The 20,239-nt window shown below is 60.5% G+C and overlaps 1 protein-coding gene across 3 annotated transcripts in view; it reads right to left on the bottom strand.

The window, feature by feature from the left end:
- Positions 1 to 19,239, bottom strand: part of PLEKHG2 (pleckstrin homology and RhoGEF domain containing G2) — a 44,024-nt gene extending 24,785 nt beyond the window's left edge. For 2 of the 3 annotated variants that reach the window (XM_065571587.1, XM_065571589.1), the window contains exons 1-4: positions 19,012 to 19,239; positions 8,260 to 8,333; positions 3,816 to 4,273; positions 72 to 172 (exon numbers count right to left, since the gene is read on the bottom strand). In XM_065571587.1, the coding sequence (XP_065427659.1) occupies positions 72 to 172; positions 3,816 to 4,273; positions 8,260 to 8,308 (608 nt within the window). In that variant the 5' untranslated portion in view covers positions 8,309 to 8,333; positions 19,012 to 19,239. Of the gene's footprint in view, positions 1 to 71; positions 173 to 3,815; positions 4,274 to 5,059; positions 5,211 to 8,259; positions 8,334 to 19,011 lie in introns of those variants that run through there. The other variant, XM_065571588.1, reaches the window with a different exon arrangement.
- Positions 19,240 to 20,239: the final 1,000 nt, after the last annotated feature.

The following is a 20,239-nucleotide window of genomic DNA, read 5'->3' as shown; positions in this document are numbered from 1 at the left end:
CAAGTCCCTCTCCCGATCATCTCCCACCATTCTCTCCCTGGCCAGCGGGCGCTAGGGGGCAGCAGACTCACCTGTTGAACTCATAGATGTCTTCGATGTTGCAGAACAAAGCGCTCACTTGCTCGGGTTTGAGGGGCAGATGTCCACTGTCTATGATACAGCCAAGATAATCCTGCAAAACAGGAATGGGTCAGACCCTGGCGTTCCCGGAACGCCTCTCCTCCCGCAAAGCACTTTGCAGACATCACCAGGCAACGCTGCATCATGATTTCATCCACAGTGCTGACGGTGGCTGTAGGGTGGGGCGCGGCAGCTGTTTATACAGGGATTACTCATCCCAGCACTGAGATGCAGCCACCTCTGGGGTGGAGCCTGGCAGCAGATTATACAAGGACACCTCACTCAGCACTGAGATATGCTCACTTCTGGGGTGGGCCAGGGCAGTTGTTAATACGGGGTCATTCCCCCAGCACTGAAGTCCAGCCACCTCTGGGGGAACACCCGACAGTTGTTGCATAGCACACTGCACAGGGACCACTCACCCACAATTGAAATGCGACGGATCTGGGGTGGGGCATGGCAGTTGCTTAACAGCCACACAGCAACATTGCTCTGGGATGACAGGCCCAACAGTGAAATGCAGAAACCTATGAGGTGGCGCACACAGCAGCTGTTTATACAGGAATCCCTCGCCCAGCACCAAAATGCAGCCACCTCTGGGGTGGAGCATGGCAGCTGTTTATACAGAGATCCCTCACCAATGAGACGCTGCACTGGCTCAGCCATGGGGAGAGACCATGGTGCATCGTGGGAAATGGAGTCTGGCCAAGGTGGATAAATGTTGCCAGCGGCTGGATTCAAGGGGCGCCATCATCCCGGTGACTGAGAAGGGGCGGAACGAGCCGAGCTGAAATCTACATGCAGCACGGACCGGGATAACTTTCCCTCCGGAAGGCAACATGTTTAGGGGTGAGGGACTGGGAGCCAGGACGCCTGGGTTCCATCCCCAGCTCTAGGAAGGCGTGTGGTATAATGATCAGATGCGGACTCCTGGGTTCTTTCCCAGCACTGGGAGGAGGGGGAGGAGCCTGAGAGTCAGGACTCCTGGGTTCTTTCCCAGCTCTGGGAGGAGGGTGTGGTGTAAAGATTAGAGGGGAGGGAGGGAAAGGGGGCTGGACTCCTGGGATCTATTTTTAGCTCTAGGAGGGGGATGTGTGGTTTGATGATCAGAGCAGAAGCCAGGACTCCTGGGTCCCTTTGCCACCCGCTCTGTGCCTCGGTTTCCCCGAGTGAAATAACATTTCCTTCCACCCCCTGAGCATCACTTACTGAACGTCCCAGCCCTCGCCCACCCACCAAATGCTGTTAATAAACCCGGAAAGAGCTCTGCTGAGACAATCTGTTAAAGCAATCTCATTTCGGTGCCAGTGACCTTTCGCGAGCTCCCCTGCCGCAGCCAGAAAAACCCGCCTGTCCACGCGGAGACTCAGCGCTGGCCAGGACCCCAGCACAACTCTGGCTGATTCACAACACAGCCCTAGAATGCAGGGACCTGCCCCCATCACAAGCCGCGCAACCGAGATTTCATGGACTCCTGCTGGGATTCGGACCCGAGAGGAACCCAGGCAATGGCAGAGGCAAAAAGTGCCAAGCAATCGCTCCAAAAAAGATCTACTTTGGGGGGTGGGGCCAGAGGGAACCCCAAACTTTTATAGCCACAATAAGAAATCAAAAATAATCGTCGATTTTCCAGACGAGCGGTTTCTCCGCCCCAAAACGCACGCGCTGAATTCGATTTGGGGGAAGCGACCGGGAATTTTGGGAATCCCCGTTTGACCCGAACCGAATTCTTTTCCGGTTTTCAGAACGGCCCGCGAACCAAAAAGACGGCCAGCGCATTTTGGGGAACGGAAGAAGTTGCAGCTCCCGAAAGGTTCGCCAAATAAAAAAAAAACCTGGGAAATTCCCCTGGAGGGAAAAATAAAAAACTTTGTTAAACGCGGAGAGAGCCGTTAGATTCAAAGCAACTTGTCAAAACCACGAAATCCCTCCATATGACTCAGCAACCCTCCATTTATCAATGTCCCTTATCAATCTCAGCCATTTTGGTACCCGCGCCTACTCCCCATCACGCTCAGAATCTGTTAGTTCTAATCCAGCCGAGATCACGGCCCCATTGTGCTCGGAGCTGTAGAATCCCGCGGCAGAGTTCCCTGCTTAAAAGATGTTACAATCTCAGGCTAGACGGACTAAAGATGGGAGAGACGGAGGACTATTATCCCCATTCAGCAGATGGGGGAAACTGAGGCACGGCGCTTAAGGCCCTCCTTTTCAGAACTGCCAGTCGTGGATGCTTAGCGCTTCTAATTATTAGGCCTCAAGTGGTTTGCTCAGGGAGCCTGCGGGGGAGCTGGGAATAGAAGCCAGTCTCCTGAGTTCCATATCCTCTGCTCTAACCACTGCACGTCACTCCCCTCCCCAACCTGCCAATAGAACCCAGGAGTCCTGGCTCCCAGTCCCCCTTGCTCTAAGCCCCCACACTGGGAGGGGAGAGGAGTCTAGTGGTTAGAGCAGGGGGGGCTGGGAGTCAGGACTCCTGGGTTCTCTCCCCAGCTCTGGGAAGGGAGCGGGGTCTAGTGGTTAGAGCAGGGGGGGCTGGGAGTCAGGACTCCTGGGTTCTCTCCCCAGCTCTGGGAAGGGAGCGGGGTCTAGTGGTTAGAGCAGGGGGGGCTGGGAGTCAGGACTCCTGGGTTCTCTCCCCAGCTCTGGGAAGGGAGCGGGGTCTAGTGGCTAGAGCAGGGGGGCTGGGAGTCAGGACTCCTGGGTTCTCTCCCCAGCTCTGGGAAGGGAGCGGGGTCTAGTGGTTAGAGCAGGGGGGGCTGGGAGTCAGGACTCCTGGGTTCTCTCCCCAGCTCTGGGAAGGGAGCGGGGTCTAGTGGTTAGAGCAGGGGGGCTGGGAGTCAGGACTCCTGGGTTCTACCCCGGGCTAATAGTTAAAACCAAGCACTGGGAGGCCTTTGGTCCAGCACCGAGTCCCAGGGGCCCGCGGGAGCATGAGTCCAGCTCTGGGATGAGCCGTTTGCTGCCGGGGCTGGAGTTCCCGGTGAGCCGGTTCCCCTCAGCTCCCTGCTGGGGAGCCGGCTGCAGGCCTGGCTCCAGGCTCCCGGCAGATGCTCCCCGCCCCCACCCGCCAGAGCTCGCATTTCAGCCCTTCCTGCCAGAGGAATAACTGGGATTCTTTGGGCCTCTCTCGGGGCAGCCGGGGCCTGTCTGACCCGCCAGGGCAGGCGCTGATCCACCGACACTCGCAAGGCAGCTGAGCAGCGAATTACCCCCCCCCCAAATCGCTATGCTGCTCACAAAGGTCCCGCCGGGGTCACCTCTGTGCTGAGCGGCCAGGGGGTTGGGCTGGGCCTCAGGACGCCCGGGTCCTACTCCTGGCTCCGCCCCAGATTCGCCATGTGACCGCGGGGAAGTCACAGCCCCGCTTTAGGACTCAGTTTCCCCACCCTGTGTCTGTTTAGACTAGATGTTCTTTGTCTGTGCAGCACCCGGCGCCGTGAGGCCTCGATCTCGGGTGGGGCCTAGAGCTGCTACTGGAAAGTCAATGGCGATTAATATTGTTCGTTAATAATACGCGTTAGCATAAAGAAACCCACAGCAAAACCGGGGCCCCGTTAACTTGGGGGTTATACTTCCTCCCCACAGCGCCCCCTGCTGGGAGAGGTCGGGGCTGGAGCCGCCGGGAGCTCCCCCCACAGCCAGCGTCCCCCACCCCGCTCCTCACAGCGCCCCCTGCTGCTCCCTTTGCTCACCTCCACGATGCTCCTCAGGTCCCGCACATAAGCCTGCTCCGTCTCTACAATCTCCAGCACCACCCGGTCCAGCTGGGACAGCTTGACCCGCCGTTCCCTGGCTCTGGCAGGCCCGGGGGACCAGGCATTGCCACCGCCACACTTGGCGCCCCCCGGGGGCCCCTCGGCCGGCCCCTCCAGCAGCGCCACCGGGGTGAGATCGAGGCTGATGTCGCTGCCGTTCTGCTGGGCGTCGGGCGGGTAGCCGGCGGGGCAGCCCCCGCCCAAGGCCCCGCTGCTGCCGAAGGCGCTCTGGCTGTCGGGCAGGGAGGCGGAGGAAGCGGAGGAGCTGAGGCTGACGGGCCGCTCGCCGTCCGAGCACACCGTGTTGACCGAGGTGCAGCTGCCCGAGATGGCGGCGGCGGCCATGCCGCCGGCGATCCCACTCAGCGAGGACACGGAGGATGGTCTGGCGGCCGCTGAGGGGGGAGAGCGAGACGGACGGGTTAGCGGCGCCCACCCTGCTGGGAGATGCCCCGTCGCGCAGCGCCCCCTGCTGGGAGAGGCCGGGGCTGGAGTAGCCGGGAGCTCCCCCCATAGCAGGCTCCTGCCCCGCTCCCCACAGCGCCCCCTGATGGGAGAAGCTAGGGCTGGAGTTCCTGGGTTCGCCACCCTGCTCTTGGAGGGGAGTAGGGTCTACTAGTCAGAGCAGAGAGATGAGTCTGGACTCCTGGGCTCTGTCGCTGACTGACGTTGGGCAAGCCCCCTGCCTCCCCCCCATGCCTCAGTTTCTCCCTCTGTGTAAGAGGTACCATGACACCCTCCTCCCTCCTCCCTCATCGGCACTAAACTCATTCGTGCCTGCAGAGCTCCTCCGGCGGGACACACCGGGGGAGCCAAGGGGCCACTGCCTGGATGCCCAGGGCTCAGGCAGATTTCCCCGTGCTCACAAGCAGCGGCAATGGCTGGAGCATCAAGGGATCGATTCCTCCCCCCTCTACCTCTGTGGCTCTCCGGCCCAGCGTGGCCGGGAACGGCCGCAGCTCTCTCTTTTCAGCCCTTCTCAGGCTGGGCCTCCGGCACTAATAGGAGACAGGTGCACCCCATGAGCTGTGGGGGGATCCTTTCTAGTCCCACTGTCCCTCCGGCCCAGACCCCAATAAGCCGGCACCCACCCGTGCATCCTGCAAACCACCCCATCCCGGAGCTGCAACCACACTGAGCTCAAGCCGCTTCCTCCCGCCGCCCCCCACCCGCATCGTCACCTCCGATCCTGGCTCTGCGGGGTTGTGCCCCCATCTGACGTGGCGACGCCAGGGGGACCCGTCCCCAGCTGCACTTCACGCTCCCCACCCCCGCCCCGGCTCCGGTCTCCGAGAGCTTCCTCGCCCGCCTTGCACCTTCGAGGCTGTGGTTTGCGTTGCATTGTGGGAGGAGAGGCTTTGCACACACACACACACCCGGCACACACTGAGCTCTGCCGCTCGGGGAAAGGTTTGCACAAAAATATACATTAGAGACGGGCCCTGGATTCAGATCGTCCCTGGGCAGCTCGGTGCTGGGTTCTGGTCCTGGGCCATGAGCCCACGTCTGTCATCTGTATTTAGTTATTATATCCACAGATCCCCCTATGCGCGCGCACACACACACACCCCACTAAGCACAAACCCCTGTGCGCACACACACACACCTCTGTGCGCGCACACACACACATACACACACACACCACTAAGCACAAACCCTTGTGCGCTCACACACACACACCCCACTAAGCACAAACCCCTGTGAGCTCACACACACACCCCACTAAGCACAAACCCGTGCGCACACACACACCTCTGTGCACACACACACACCACTAAGCACATACCCGTGTGCACGCACACACCTCTGCGTGTGCACACACACACACACACCACTAAGCACATACCCCTGTGCGCGCACACACACGCCACACACCCCCACTAAGCACATACCTCTGTGCACACACAAACACCTCTGTGCACACACACCTCTGTGCGTGCGCACACACACACCACTAAGCACATACCTCTGTGCACGCACACTCCTCGAGGCACACAACTCTCTATGCACACCCACACACCCCTATATGCATACACACACACCCTGTGCACACGCGCACACCCCGCTGTACACATCCAGCCCTCTATGCATACCCGATGCGCACACCCAGACACACGCACCCATGCATTTGTGCACAAATGAACTTTTCCCATGCACTCACCCGGCACTCACGCTCGCCCCTCGTGCATGCGCACACCACCACACACATATTACACAAGCGCACCGCTGTTCAAACACACAGACGCACAAACGCCTTTACGCACACATCTCCCTATACGCGTACACGGCCGACCCAGCCACACACACACGGCGCACTCCCCCCACGCACACACAATTCAAGGCCACTCTGTGCCCGCGCCCCCACCCCTCCATGCACGCGCACACTCATCCCAACCCAGCACTGTGCACACGCACCGGTGCACAAACACTTCTCTGCATGCACGGACACCCCACAGGTACCCCCTCACCTCCCCATGCACAGAGAACAATGGAGAATGTTACACACACACACAGTGGATTTGAACAGCCGTGGGGAGTGTCACACAGACAGCAGTATAACAATGCCTCCCAGCTCTCATCATTGGCTGATCTCAGAGCGCTCATTTTACCGAGGGGGAAACTGAGGCACGGAAAGGGGAAGGGACTTGCTCACAGGCCCCCAGCGGCAGAGCCGGGAATGGAGCCTGGGTCTCCTGAACACCAGTCCAGCGCGCTATCCACTAGGCCACACTGCCTCCCATCTACGGTGGCACAAATATCCGGACCCTTCGCCCTCCCCCGTTGCCTGTGCTCCAGGAGAGGCCAGCAGGAGCAGGACTCCGGCAGCAGGAGGCCTGGGGTCGGGGTCTGCCGGCCCCATGGACTCCAATGGAGCGACGCCCATTGATACCAGCCGGGGATCTGGCCCCTCCCGGCAAGTCACATCTCTCTGGCCCTTTCGGTTCCAGGCAGCGAGTGAGTCAAAACGATCAGCAGCCGCAGAGCCAGAGAGAGGAACCGACTGCACCCGACGCTTTGGCGGGAGGAAGTGGAACATGAACAGCTCGCAAGCACCGGGGGGTGGGACACCGGCACTGCCTGGCTGTCTCCATGCGCCCTGGCAGCGTGCCTCAGTTTCCCCTTTAAAAGCCCCACCCTAATGCTTTCAAATGGGGGGCAGCTTCAATGCAGACAAGGGCTCTTCAATGCAGACCCGCTGGGTGGGGGGTCCCTGCTTGTCGCTTGTCAGTTTCAACGGCGGGGGAAGGGTTAAATTCGATCCCTTAAAGGGCCCATCCACCCCTCCACGCGCCAGGCTCCTCGTGCCAAGACTGCCAGGAATGCGGAAGCCCTCGGACGACCTGTTTGCTTTGGTCTCCCCGTTGGGGGCCTCCTCGAGCCAACCGGCCGCGTGAAGCCTGGAGGTTTATTATTCAAACCCTGGGCCCCCGCTGGCTGGAAGGGAGGGGGGTTGGACTGGCACATGCCCAGGCTGAGATGTCCGGCCCCATGACTCCAGCTCTGACCCCCCTGCCCCCCTCCCATCGCCTCCTCCTCCGCCTCCTCCTTCTGGCCTGAGAGTCAGCTCCCCGCCCCGCTGAGCTCTGGGGCTGGGGTTGTGGGGAGGTCGCTTGGACTCCCTTTGCTCTGCGTGGCTTCCAGTGCCATTTAGAGCAGCCTCTGGGCTGCTCTAACTCACCCCCCACACACAGCCCCCGTCCACCCAGAGCCCCTCTCTGCCTCATCTGAGCTAGGATCGGCACCCATCCCTCTGCTGGGGTGGGTCATTCGGCTCTGAGCATGGGGATCTGTAGGCACAGCTGCGAGACGCTCGTCGTCCGGGCAGCAGTTTGGGGGAGGGTTGGGGTGTGGGGCGGGTTTGAAGGAGGCAGGGGGTGGCTGGTGGGTTAGGGATGGGGAGACCGTTCAGGGGCTGCAGGGAAGAGGGAATGAGAAAGAACGTGGGAAGAAGAGAGACAAGGAGCCCGTGAAGCAAATCACAATCACTGTGCCCCCATCTGAGAGATGGGGAAACTGAGGCACCGGGGGGGGGAGGAGAGATTTCCCCAAGGTCAGCCAGCGAATCGGTGGCAAAGCTGGGAATAAAACCCAGGAGTCCTGGCTCCCAGCCCCCCCCCCCCCCCCAACTCTAACCCATTAGACCCCCCTCCCCCATCTGGGAAAAGAATCCAACAGTCCAAACTTCCAATCTGCCGCTCTAGCTACTAGACCTCACTCCCCTCCCACACCGGAGAATAGGACCCAGGAGTCCTGCCTCCCCGTCTCTGCTCTGTGCAGTAACCCACCCCATCTACGGGCGGGGCAGATCGTCTCATCAGCCCGGGAGCTCTGCATCCAGCCCCACAGGGGGTCACAGCGCATGGGGGCCCCAGGCACCAACCTTGACTGCCTGCTTTCTTCTTGCTGCCTCGACGGGCTCCCTCAGGCATGGTGCTGTGGTCTGCGACGGACGTCCTGCGCAGAGAGGGAGACAACGCCGAGTCACAAGTCACGAACCAGGAGTCTCACAACCGCCTCGCTCCAACCCACAGTCCACACTCGAGTCGAACCATTCAGGTTTGGATTGGATTGGATGATCTTCCGGGGGGGTGGAGAGGCCTGGGTCGTTTACCAAATTTCAGCTGGATACCGGATTAGTCTTCCCTCTCACGCCTAAAAGATGCTCTCTACACGATGGTTGTTAAACAGCTTCCATGCCTCACCCCAGAAGTGGCTGCATTTCAGCATCACGTGAGCAAGCCCTGTATGAACAGCTGCCACGCCTCACCCCAGAGCGGGCTGCACCTCGGCACCGCGTGGGGAAAAACAACCCCGTGGGCACAGCGGAAGCACGAGCTACTCAGTGCAAGATGCACCGAGGAGCAGACCACTTTATGGCCCCAGGGCAACTGTCCCCCAGGCTCCGCCAACAGGACCAAGCCTCGGCCGATGCAAGCAGGGGAAGAACCCAAGGTGAATCCACGACTCACGAACGCGGAGGGACCTTTCTGCTGCAGCCTGGGACGGGCACGTGCCTGGAGCGGGGCTGATCCTCGTGTCGCCCTTTCCCCGCACCGGTGCAAATGCAGCCTGGCTGATCCGGGCGGCCTTTTGCTCTGCTGCAGATGTTGCTCCAGGTGCAGAGCGACAGGGAATCGGGCCCCTCTGCCTGCGGCACATCTGGGTCCCTCATGCCTGGCGCTCAGCCACTAACTGTCACTGCCAGCAGGGAAACTAGTTTAGCGGAGGAAGCAGTCTAGGCTGAGAACAAGGAGGATAATAGCACTTCCCTTTGCCTCCATGTGGAAGCATCATTAACCCCTTGTGCAAACCGTGCAGTGTTGGTGCAACTCACACCATGCAAGCTGCCCTGCATGGTCCTCGTGCAACTCCCCCTCGTGCAAACTGCATTGCACAGGGTTGGTGCAAGTCCCCCTCGTGCAAATTGCACGGTGCTGGTGCTGCTGGGGCAACCCTGCTTGTGCAAAATGCACTGCACCCTGTTGGTGCAACCTCCTCTCGTCCAAACAGCACGGCGTCGGCACAACCCACACCGTGCAAATTCTGCTGCAGCATGCTGGGGCAATCCCTCCTCGTGCAAACTGTGCGGTGTGGGGTGGACGCCAACTCCCCCTCGTGCAAACTGGTGCGAACAGCGGCTTGCACCACCCCAGCTTCCCCGGGGCAGACCCTGGGAGCTCATCGGCGCCGTGCCAATCAGCCGGGTCTGGTCCCCGTTCAGCTCTGCCTGGCGGGGTTGGAGCAAGGTCAGGATTGCTCGGCTGCCAGCCGCCGCGCGGAGGAGTGCATCACAATCATATCAGGCAGCCCTTCCGCCCTACCACCCCCCCCCCCCGCGTCCTTCCCTCTTTCCTGGAGCTGCCAGAAACTGGCGAAAGTTGGCACCGCTCATGCCCGCTGCCCACCAGGCGGGCCTATGGTTTAATTCCTGCACAGCTCACTGTTTCCCCCTATTCATCTCCATGGACCGGGGCACAATCAACACAGGCTGGGAACACAATGCAGCCTATTTTGAGCCCAGTGACTTCAGCCGGACCAAACCACTTCAACCCTCCGGAGTTTCAACAGCTGTGCGCCACCGGCCGCTGCCAGGAGCGACAGGTGCCCCCGACGCCCGCGATGGCTGGGAACTGATTAGGGAAGATACACCCCGATGAGCCGAGCCGGTGACCCACGCCCCACGCTGCAACCAAACCCCAGAAACCATCTGACCAATTGTGAGTCGGGGTGGGGAGCCAAAATCCTTCCTGACCCCTGCAAGGTGGCCGGGTGAAGCCCTGAAGCATGAGATTCGATTACAGTCATTACCGGCCAGCAGCAGGTGTCAGGTGCACGTTGAAGGCAATCGCAGCTCATCGATAATGGGGATGGAGACGTAGCAACGACCGTCCCCCTTAATGTTCTAGACGGAAGGATCCAATGGAAAAAGATGGGGGGGTTGATGGGACAAGACAGCCTCCCCCCGAAATAAACCCAAATACAAGTAGGTTCCCACCCCCGCCAGCAGACGCAGGCTGGCCTTGAGGTTAGGGCATGGGGCTGTCAGTCTCCAGCTCTGCTACAAACGCCCTGTGTAGTATTTTTTATTATTTGGTATATTTTGGTAGGACCTAGCAGCCCCTGATAAGATCCAGGCCCCATCATGCCGGGTGTTGCAAAAGAGTCGGGTCTGGGGTTACAGGTGGAGCAACTATTAGGTCTATTACGGTAGCACCCAGAGGTCCCAGCTAAGATTGGGGCCCCACCGCGCCGGGTGCTGCACAGACCCAGAGCCACCCCTGACCCAAAGAACTTCCAGTCCGATCCACTTCGGAAGTGGAATAAGCTGAGTCGGAAAAAGGCACTTCGCTTGGTGCACGGTTCACACCCTACCTTAATCCGGAGTAACGTCCCCATGTAGATACGCCCTATAGACAAAGGAAGGATCATCCGCCCCATGGGGAAACTGAGGCCCAAAGAGACACAAAGGGCCCTAGATTCCATAGTGAGTCTGTGGCAGCGCCAGGAATCCAACCCGGATCTCTTCAAGCCCAGCCCGGTGCGGTAACCAGAAAACCAACCTGACGTGGAGTCCCCTCTGCCTCAGTTTCCCCACCTATACAATGAGCAGGAGGATCCTTCCCTGTCTCCCGCGGCGGTTGTGAGGAGGGCAATAGCAATCCCTAGCGCTTTTCATCATAGAAACTTCGGGCTGGAAGGGACCCCGAGAGGTGATCGCGTTCAGCCCCCTGCGCTGAGGCCGGACCGAGTTAACCTAGCCCGGCCCTGACCGGGGTTTGTCCAGCCTGTTCTTAAAAGCCCCCAGTGACGGGAATCCCGCAAGGTCCCTGGGACGCCTGTTCCAGAGCTTCCCTCCCCGGAGAGTTCGGAGTTCTCCTCCCTGGTCTAACTCCTGTTAGCAGTCACATCTCAAAGAACTATATCAAGGAAGTCAGTATCATTAGCCGCGTTTGGGTAAACTGAGGCACAGAGGGGCCAGGGACTTTCCCACAATCACCCAGCGGAGGACACAACCCAGGTTTCCTGTGTCCCAGTCTAGCGCTCGATCCACTAGGCCACGCTGCGCCTAGCGCAAACCACGACTCCCAACCAGGCCGGTACCACATGACAAACAGCAACAGAAGCCGCGAGGGGGTTCGACGACCCCGGGGGCGGGCATGAGGCCCGGCTGCCCGCCAGCAGGGCGGCGGTGGAGGGGACGCCTGCTCCGTGCACAGAAACCAGGGTGGGTTTACACTCACTCCCAGCAGTTCCCTCGGATTGGGTGCCAGTCGCATTCCTGAGCTAATGCCGCTTTCCAGATTCCCCCACCCAAATCCCCAGGCTTCAAACAGAAAGAGAGTGAGGGAAAATATCCCCTAATAAGGTCAAACGGGACACCCTCCGCGGCAGAAAGAACGTGGCCCAGCGGCAGGCTTTGGAGTGGGAATCCAGTCGATTTCCGCCGGGGCGGCTGAGGGCAAACCTGGGCTCGGTTGGGAATCAGTTCTTGGGTCTTTGGTTTTCACGGACTCCTGGGTCCTGCTTCTCAGTCACGCTCAGGTCCCCCTGGGAGGCTCCGGGGTGGGAACGGCTGCCCTGAGAATCTCCCACCCACAGGGGGCCTCCCCGGTCTGCCGGGGGTTGGTGTAAGGGCCCTGCTCACAGCTCCGGAAGTAGGGGTGGATCGGGGCCGCAGCTGCGCCCTGCGCTGTGTCTATTCTCTGCTCTCCAGGGCCCAGAAGGGGCGCAGCATGCGTTAGAGCAGCCCTGAGGCTGCACCGAGTGGACCAGGCAGGGCTCAAAATACAGGGAATGCAAAGGGAGCCCAAAGGGATCCCGCCATCCTTGCTCCAGGCTCCTAGGAGCTGCCCCCTATGGGTTGGGGAGGGGGGGACAAAGAATAGCCAGAGCCGCAGTGCGCTCTGGCCGCGCCCCTGAAGCTAAAACTGCATCTCTCTGGATCTTGTACAGCGCCTGGCACATTGTCACAGCTCCACCGTCAATGACAGCGACCAAGACGAAGCAAAACCCGTCCTCCCTGTCATTCTAAACAAAAAAACCCCAAGCGGAAGGATCCCATGCATAAAAAGAAGAGGGGGTGGCGGGTGAAGATATTTGGTGCTTCCCGTAAGGCCCTAGCTTCTGGAGTCATGGGATTTCTTACAAATCTAGCTTGCTTGAGTTTCTAGCCGTCATGTCTTCCGAGAAATCCTTGGAAACATGGACTGAGCGTGACCCTAAGGATTACAAAAACCAGAAGGGAAGTAAAAAGAACCCCAACATTATTCAACATGAAATGTCTCCGTGGCCCCGAACTGAACGTCCTCAGAATTCATGTTTCCCGGGAATTTCGTTCTAATGCCGAGCAAAGTTTTTACCCCCAAAATGTCGCAATTTCCCACAGAACAGAAATCTCGGGGGGTCCAGCCCACTCTAAAAGCAGATCAGACCTGCCAGCCAGTCCTGCTCCAACCACTAGATCCCACTCCCCTCCCAGAGTCAGGATAAGAACCCAGGAGTCCTGACCCCCAGGCCAGCCCCTGCTCTATCCACTAGATCCCCCTCTCCTCCTGGGAGACGGGCCTAGAACCCAGGTGTCCTACCTCCCAGTTCCACTCCTGCCACCATCTTCCCCACTCCTGCCACCATCACAGCCCCCATCCTCTATCTAACCGGCCTGTGACCTCCCCCACCCCAGCCTGCCACAAGCTAACCTGAGTGTGGAGGTGCGTCCATGCTGCAGAAAGCAGCTAGGAGCCTTGGTTCATGGGCGTGGCCCGAGCTGGAATCAGGCAGGGGATTTCCGGGTTCACAATTATCCCTTTCAGAGCCAGCACCCGAGCTGGAAAGCACCCAAAGACCCAGCCGTGCCTATGGGGTTCTTATTCCAGGTAGGATCTTAGCACCCAGAGGGCCCCATGGCACCCAGGTGTGCACAGACAGTGGAGAGCTACCACACCTAAGCAGACAAAGGAAGCACTAGAGATTCGCCCAGCCAGCAGTGGGCTGACTGTGTCTGTATCACACTCGCGACTCGAGCGAGATCGGGGCCCAGGCTAAATAACCGAGACAGACAAAGGACGGGAGGGAAAAGAAAGAGGCCAGTGGCTGCATCAAAACACCTCTGGTCTCCTGGGTCCCACCCTCTGGTTGATCCACTCAAGCTAATTAGAACTCAATCCTCCCAGTCCCTCAGCTGTGTTGGGTCTTATAGTATTATCCCCATTTTACTGCCGGGGAAACTGAGGCACGGAGCGGTGATTCATCCAGTGAGGGCCTGCCCACCAGGAAGCTGGTTCCAGGAAACATGTGAGAGCCCAGGACTGGGAGGGAGGTGGAGGATATCCATGCCTGCTCCTTCTCTGCCCACAGCTGAGCCAGGCTGCGGGAGTAGCGCTGTGATCCCCAGCATTCCCTGCCTCGTGTCTGTACAGCGCCTAGCACCGCGCAGTCTTGCTCAGAGCGTCTACGCGCTACCATAACGTACGCCACATCCACACACCTCGTCACTTTCCGGCAGCCCCATGTAACCGGCAGGTGAGGGAGAAAAGGTCCAGCTGTCATTTAGCGACGCTTCCAGAGCGTGCCCCGCTCCGGACGCAAAGGGTTCTGGGACGGCGAACGCTGGGGCGTGGGATCAAACACAAACTGGGCAGGGCGCCCAAAATTACCAAACACATGCAATGCGCAGACATGCCCGGAACCGAGAGGGCAGGGGAAAAAGGGAAAAACTTTCACTCCCAGAGGTTTGCATCCCATGATCCTCTCAAAGGGCTTCCATCAGACCAGGGTTGTCTCTCTCTCTCTCTCTCTCACACACACACACACAAGTTCCCAATTCCAGCCACTAGATCCCACTCTCCTCACAGAGCTGTGCAAAGAACCCAGGTGTCCTGACACCCAGGCTCACCCTTGCTCTCACCACTAGACCGCACGCCCCTGGGAGACACGGGAAGGGAAGTCAGCTCTGCTGACATGCAGCCCTGTGCTCTAACCACCAGGCATCATCCCTTCCCACAGCTTGGGAGTGACCTGAGACCTCCTGACGGCCCATCTCCTGCTCTAGCCACTAGACCCCACTCCCCTCGGAGACAGAACTCGGGACTCCTGACTCTCAGTCCTGCGCTCTTACCACTAGACCTCTCCACCAGGGCAGCCCAGGGACCGACGCGAAGCGCAGACCCGGTTGGGTCGGTACCACCCTGCCTCCCAGCCTGGTACATTCGCCCTCATTCCTATTCATTGCGCCACACAGCAGCTGCCGCACAACAGTCACCGCGCTCCACCCCAGAGGTGGCTGCTTTCCAGCAGCCACGCACACAAAGGCAAAAATCCCTTGACGTCACGCAGAGGCCGGGGTTTTGGCTGCCGTCAGCAGGAGCTAGGTCAGAACCGGGCTGGTGGGGATTAACCGGCAAGCACTTTGGAATCCTCCGACAGAAGGAACCGGGTTCTGGTCCTGGAAGATGCTGGCAAACTGCATGTTGGCTGGCTCTTCCGGAGGATAACAACCTACTAGAGCCGCCAGCCGCGAGTTAGTCCTTTGGCTTTAGCAGCGGAGATCTGGCGCGCCTAAGGCCCCAGGTTCAAGTCCTCCGGCTGCGAGTCTAGCGGCCTTCCTCCACCCCCGCCATGGGTCGACTCTACCGGTCTGACTCCAGATTGTCATCTGAAGTGTCCCAAAGTTGCCCCCATCAAGGGGGATCTGGGAGGGCCAGATCTGGCTTTCAGGCTCCGAATCTGTTCCCTGGGAGATCCTGTCCCAGAACGGACCAATGCGAACGACCTCCGCTCGTGAATAGACCCTCCTCCGCGCTGGCTGGTCCGGGAGGATAGAGACAGACAAAGCGAGGGCAGAGTGGAGCTTCCCTCCCTTCCTTCCTTCCTGCTCCGGCAGCCAAGCCTGACCTCAGATGAACCCGCTTTGCTCCAGCCCCTCTGGGACGGAGGGTCGCTGGGGGCCTGGCCAGCAGCACGCGTGCACCCTGCTAGAAGCCAACGCAGCGGCCGTGGGGGGGAACCGTGCTGTGCCAGCCATGGGCACCTGACCTGGACCAGCGCCCCATGCCGGAGCCATCTAACCCAGCCCCGCGCCCAGGGGGCACCCAACCCAGCCCCCTGCATCCAGGACAGACTGACCTGTCCCCATGCCCAGAGCCCCCCAGCGCAACCCAGCACCCCACACCAGGGGTCACCCCATCCAGCACCTCGCACCCAGGAGCCTGCCAACAATCTCCCAACATCTCACTGTCCCATGCTTGCCCCCCCCACACACACACACAATACGCACTTGGGCACCACAACTTGGTCCCAAAGATTTTCTGGGTTTACGCTGCCCAGTTTGCTTGCTTTAATGATTTCAATACCAGGGAACAAGACAGATGGGGAGACACGCGGTGAGACAGATTTTTCCGGCACCGCTCCCGGACCCTGTCGAAAAATAGCTTCCTTCCAAGAACGGTAGCTCTTGGCACCGCTAAACCCAACGGTTAACAGCCGGGCTCGGCCGATGCCAGCTCGTTTTCTCTCTACCACCCCCTGCTGGGACTGGCATCGCCACCCTGGCCCAGCCTGGAGTTAAAGTCCTAGATTTGAAGGACTACGGAGGAGAGCGGCAGATTTCACATGGAGCACCGGGGAGACCAAGACGGGACTACTGCATCCCGTTTTGGAGTCCACGTTTTAAAAAGGACGATGCAAAAAAACTGGGATGGGTGCAAAGAAGAGTCTGGAAAACCCGCCTCCCGGTCAGGGGTTAAAGGAGACTGGGCGAACGTATCCAAGGGACGCGGGCCTGGTCTGGAAGCACCTCCTCTGCGAGTTCTGATACCCGGGGGCGATTTCATTCGGCAGAACGGGATCAAACAGCTGGGAGCAGAAGCGAGACACATTCGGGCTGATGGAAATTGAACAGGGAGGGGGACTGTCTCCCAAAAACCGCCGCTCTAGCTCGACTATCAGATAGGGGCTGGACGCAGGACTCACTGGGCGGGGTTCTCTGGCCTGGAAAGGGGCAGATTGGATGGTCCCTTCTGGCCATAAGATCTCTGAAGCATGTGGCCTGACCTCGAGCACCGCACAGGATGACGAGTTGGCTCCTGGGCACCAGCCGGGGTCGAATCCAGCCCCTCTGCGGCCACAAACAGGAGCCTATGCTACGTGGGCGAAGGGACCAGGCCAAACCCCTCCCGTGACAGGGATCCTTCCATTCCCAAAAGTGAGGGCGGCCAGGCCAGACATCCCCCTCTGGGGAAACGTGCCTTTTGCTGGCTTGCACGGACTCCGCTGGACACAGGAGTCTGCTCCCATTCCCGTCCTAAGACGTTCTGGTGGTGCCACTGCTCGCCAGCTGCTCGCCTGCATCCCAGAGGGGGCTGCATTACAGTGGCAGGTGACGCAACTCCTGTCCAGAGTGTTGCTTCCTGTGTGACAAGGCCAAACCCAAGGGAAGGCCCAGGGCCTCGGTTCCCCTGTCCCTGCAGTGGAAACAGGGAGCGGGGGTGGTTTTAAGTCCTCTTGGCACCTCACTGCCTGGTCCCTGATGTCAGCTCACAATTCACCACTCTATGAGCCCGGGGTGGAGCAGAGAATAGCCCCAGCGCAGGGGGCCTCCAATTGCCCCCTCTGCTGGGGGGCGGGAGCAGGGCCCTAACACCAACTGCACTCCCGCCGGGGAGGCCTCCGCGCAGAGGGAGATTCATCTCTGGGTTCTGTCCTGTGGAAGGAGCTAGGGATGTGTGTGGGGTGCTGCCCCCTGATGGATGGAACTGGAACTGCTCTGCTGCGGGTCAGAGCCCCCTAAACGGCCAGCAGCCACTGGAGATTCTCCTTGAGCTCAAATGGCCGGGGCCTGCGTTCTGTCCCCCCCCCCCAGCTGTGAAGTTCTGAGTGGGGTGTGGGTCTGTCACGTGGGGGGTGGCTGAGGGTTTGTCACCCCAGAACAGGGGGAGCCCATGCAGCATTGTCCAAATGCCTCTAGCCCATTAGGAAAGGCCCTGGGGCATTACCCTTTTCTGCCCCCCCCCCCGACTCCGGACTGCTTCCCCCTCCTCCAGGCTGGGCCCCCCCGGCACCCCGTGCCCATTGTCCCGGGTGCACCATCGGTGAAACCAGACCAGCTGCACTGCCCCATGGGCAGATACCATACAATGCAGAACACACATGGGGGGGTCCACTTCCCAGCCACCCCCTATAACCTCCATCCTATGCAGAATCCTCCCCCACACACACACTGCCCTGCAACAAAAATCTCCTCTCACCCCCGCCCCGGAGACCACACACACCCTATGCGACCCCCCTCCTGGATTTAGCCCCTCTCCCCCGCAAGCCCCAATTACCTCCAACACCCACACAGCCCCCCCGCCCCCCTCCCCGGCATTCAGAACCACCCTGCCACAGATACGCCCCCCCCCCAGATATCCTAGAGCAGATCTCCCACTCCGGTACACAGCCCCCCCTCAAGAGATTCCCTTTAGATCTCTTAGAGGAAATCCCCCTCCCCCAGTACGACCCACCCTCCGGCAAGGACCCTCCTAGATTTCCCAGTGCTGATCCCCCCTCCCCACTCAGGGACCCCCCTAGATTTCCCAGCGCAGATCCCCTCTCCCCACTCAGGGACCCCCCTAGATTTCCCAGCGCTGATCCCCCCTCCCCACTCAGGGACCCCCCTAGATTTCCCAGCGCTGATCCCCCCTCCCCACTCAGGAACCCCCCTAGATTTCCCAGCGCTGATCCCCCCTCCCCACTCAGGGACCCCCCTAGATTTCCCAGCGCAGATCCCCTCTCCCCACTCAGGGACCCCCCTAGATTTCCCAGTGCTGATCCCCCCTCCCCACTCAGGAACCCCCCTAGATTTCCCAGCGCTGATCCCCCCTCCCCACTCAGGGACCCCCCTAGATTTCCCAGCGCAGATCCCCTCTCCCCACTCAGGGACCCCCTAGGTTTCCCAGCGCAGATCCCCTCTCCCCAGTCAGGGACCCCCCCTAGATTTCCCAGCGCTGATCCCCCCTCCCCACTCAGGGACCCCCCTAGATTTCCCAGCGCAGATCCCCTCTCCCCACTCAGGGACCCCCCTAGATTTCCCAACGCTGATCCCCCCTCCCCACTCAGGAACCCCCCTAGATTTCCCAGCGCAGATCCCCCCTCCCCACTCAGGGACCCCCCTAGATTTCCCAGCGCAGATCCCCTCTCCCCACTCAGGGACCCCCCTAGATTTCCCAACGCAGATCCCCTCTCCCCACTCAGGGACCCCCCTAGATTTCCCAGCGCTGATCCCCTCTCCCCACTCAGGGACCCCCCTAGATTTCCCAACGCTGATCCCCCCTCCCCACTCAGGGACCCCCCTAGATTTCCCAACGCTGATCCCCCCTCCCCACTCAGGGACCCCCCCTAGATTTCCCACCGCTGGCCCCCTCCCCAGCCAGGGATCGCCACTCCCTGGAGCCGGGCTCGGGTACCCCGCTCCCGCAGCTCCGGCACACAAAGGCAGCCCTGTTCCTGCAGCCCTGAGCCGAGAAACTTTCCCGAGCCCCGTGTGTGTGTGTGAGTGTGTGTGTGAGTGTGTGTGTGTGAGTGTGAGACACTCTTTCCAACAGGCCCCTCGCTGCCCCGGCCGGGGGGCTCCCCCCGCTCCCCCCCAAGCCGGACTCACCTCGCAGGCTGTGCGGCGGCGCGGGGCGCGGCGCTCCCGGGGCCCGGGCGGACTCGGATCCGGGCTCAGAGCGCGGCGGGCGCCCGGCGGCCGGTCCAGCCCATCAGCTCCGCTGGGCGCCGGGGGAACGGCCATGCGGACGGGCCGCCAGGGTGTGCGAGCGAGGGGCGGCCCCGGCCGGGGGTGTGCGGGGTGGGGGGGGTGAGTGGTGCGCGCGCACAACTCCAGCGGGGTGTGTGTGTGTGTGCTCTTCGCCTGCACAACTCCAGCGGGGTGTGTGTGTGTGCTCTTCGCCTGCACAACTCCAGCGGGGTGTGGGTGTGTGCTGCGCGCGCACAACTCCAGCGGAGTGTGTGTGTGTGAGTGTGTGTGTGCTCTTCGCCTGCACAACTCCAGCGGGGTGTGGGTGTGTGCTGCGCCTGCACAACTCCAGCGGGGTGTGGGTGTGTGCTCTTCGCCTGCACAACTCCAGCGGAGTGTGTGTGTGTGAGTGTGTGTGTGCTCTTCGCCTGCACAACTCCAGCGGGGTGTGTGTGTGTGCTGCACCTGCACAACTCCAGCGGGGTGTGGGTGTGTGCTGCGCGCGCACAACTCCAGCGGAGTGTGTGTGTGTGAGTGTGTGTGTGTGTGTGTGCTCTTCGCCTGCACAACTCCAGCGGGGTGTGTGTGTGTGTGTGTGTGTGCTCTTCGCCTGCACAACTCCAGCGGGGTGTGTGTGTGTGTGTGTGTGTGTGCTCTTCGCCTGCACAACTCCAGCGGGGTGTGGGTGTGTGCTGCGCGCGCACAACTCCAGCGGAGTGTGTGTATGTGAGTGTGTGTGTGCTCTTCGCCTGCACAACTCCAGCGGGGTGTGTGTGTGTGCTGCGCCTGCACAACTCCAGCGGGGTGTGGGTGTGTGCTGCGCGCGCACAACTCCAGCGGAGTGTGTGTGTGTGTGTGTGTGTGTGCTCTTCGCCTGCACAACTCCAGCGGGGTGTGTGTGTGTGCTGCGCCTGCACAACTCCAGCGGGGTGTGAGTGTGTGTGTGTGTGTGTGCTCTTCGCCTGCACAACTCCAGCGGTGTGTGTGTGTGTGTGTGTGTGTGTGCTCTTCGCCTGCACAACTCCAGCGGGGTGTGTGTGTGTGTGTGTGCTCTTCGCCTGCACAACTCCAGCGGGGTGTGGGTGTGTGCTGCGCGCGCACAACTCCAGCGGAGTGTGTGTGTGTGAGTGTGTGTGTGCTCTTCGCC

The sequence above is a fragment of the Chrysemys picta genome, chromosome 17 (genome assembly GCF_011386835.1).
Source record: "Chrysemys picta bellii isolate R12L10 chromosome 17, ASM1138683v2, whole genome shotgun sequence".
NCBI classification, from domain to species: domain Eukaryota; kingdom Metazoa; phylum Chordata; order Testudines; family Emydidae; genus Chrysemys; species Chrysemys picta.
The sequence above is the reverse complement of the archived record's forward strand: the minus strand, read 5'-3'. Positions and strand labels throughout refer to the sequence as shown.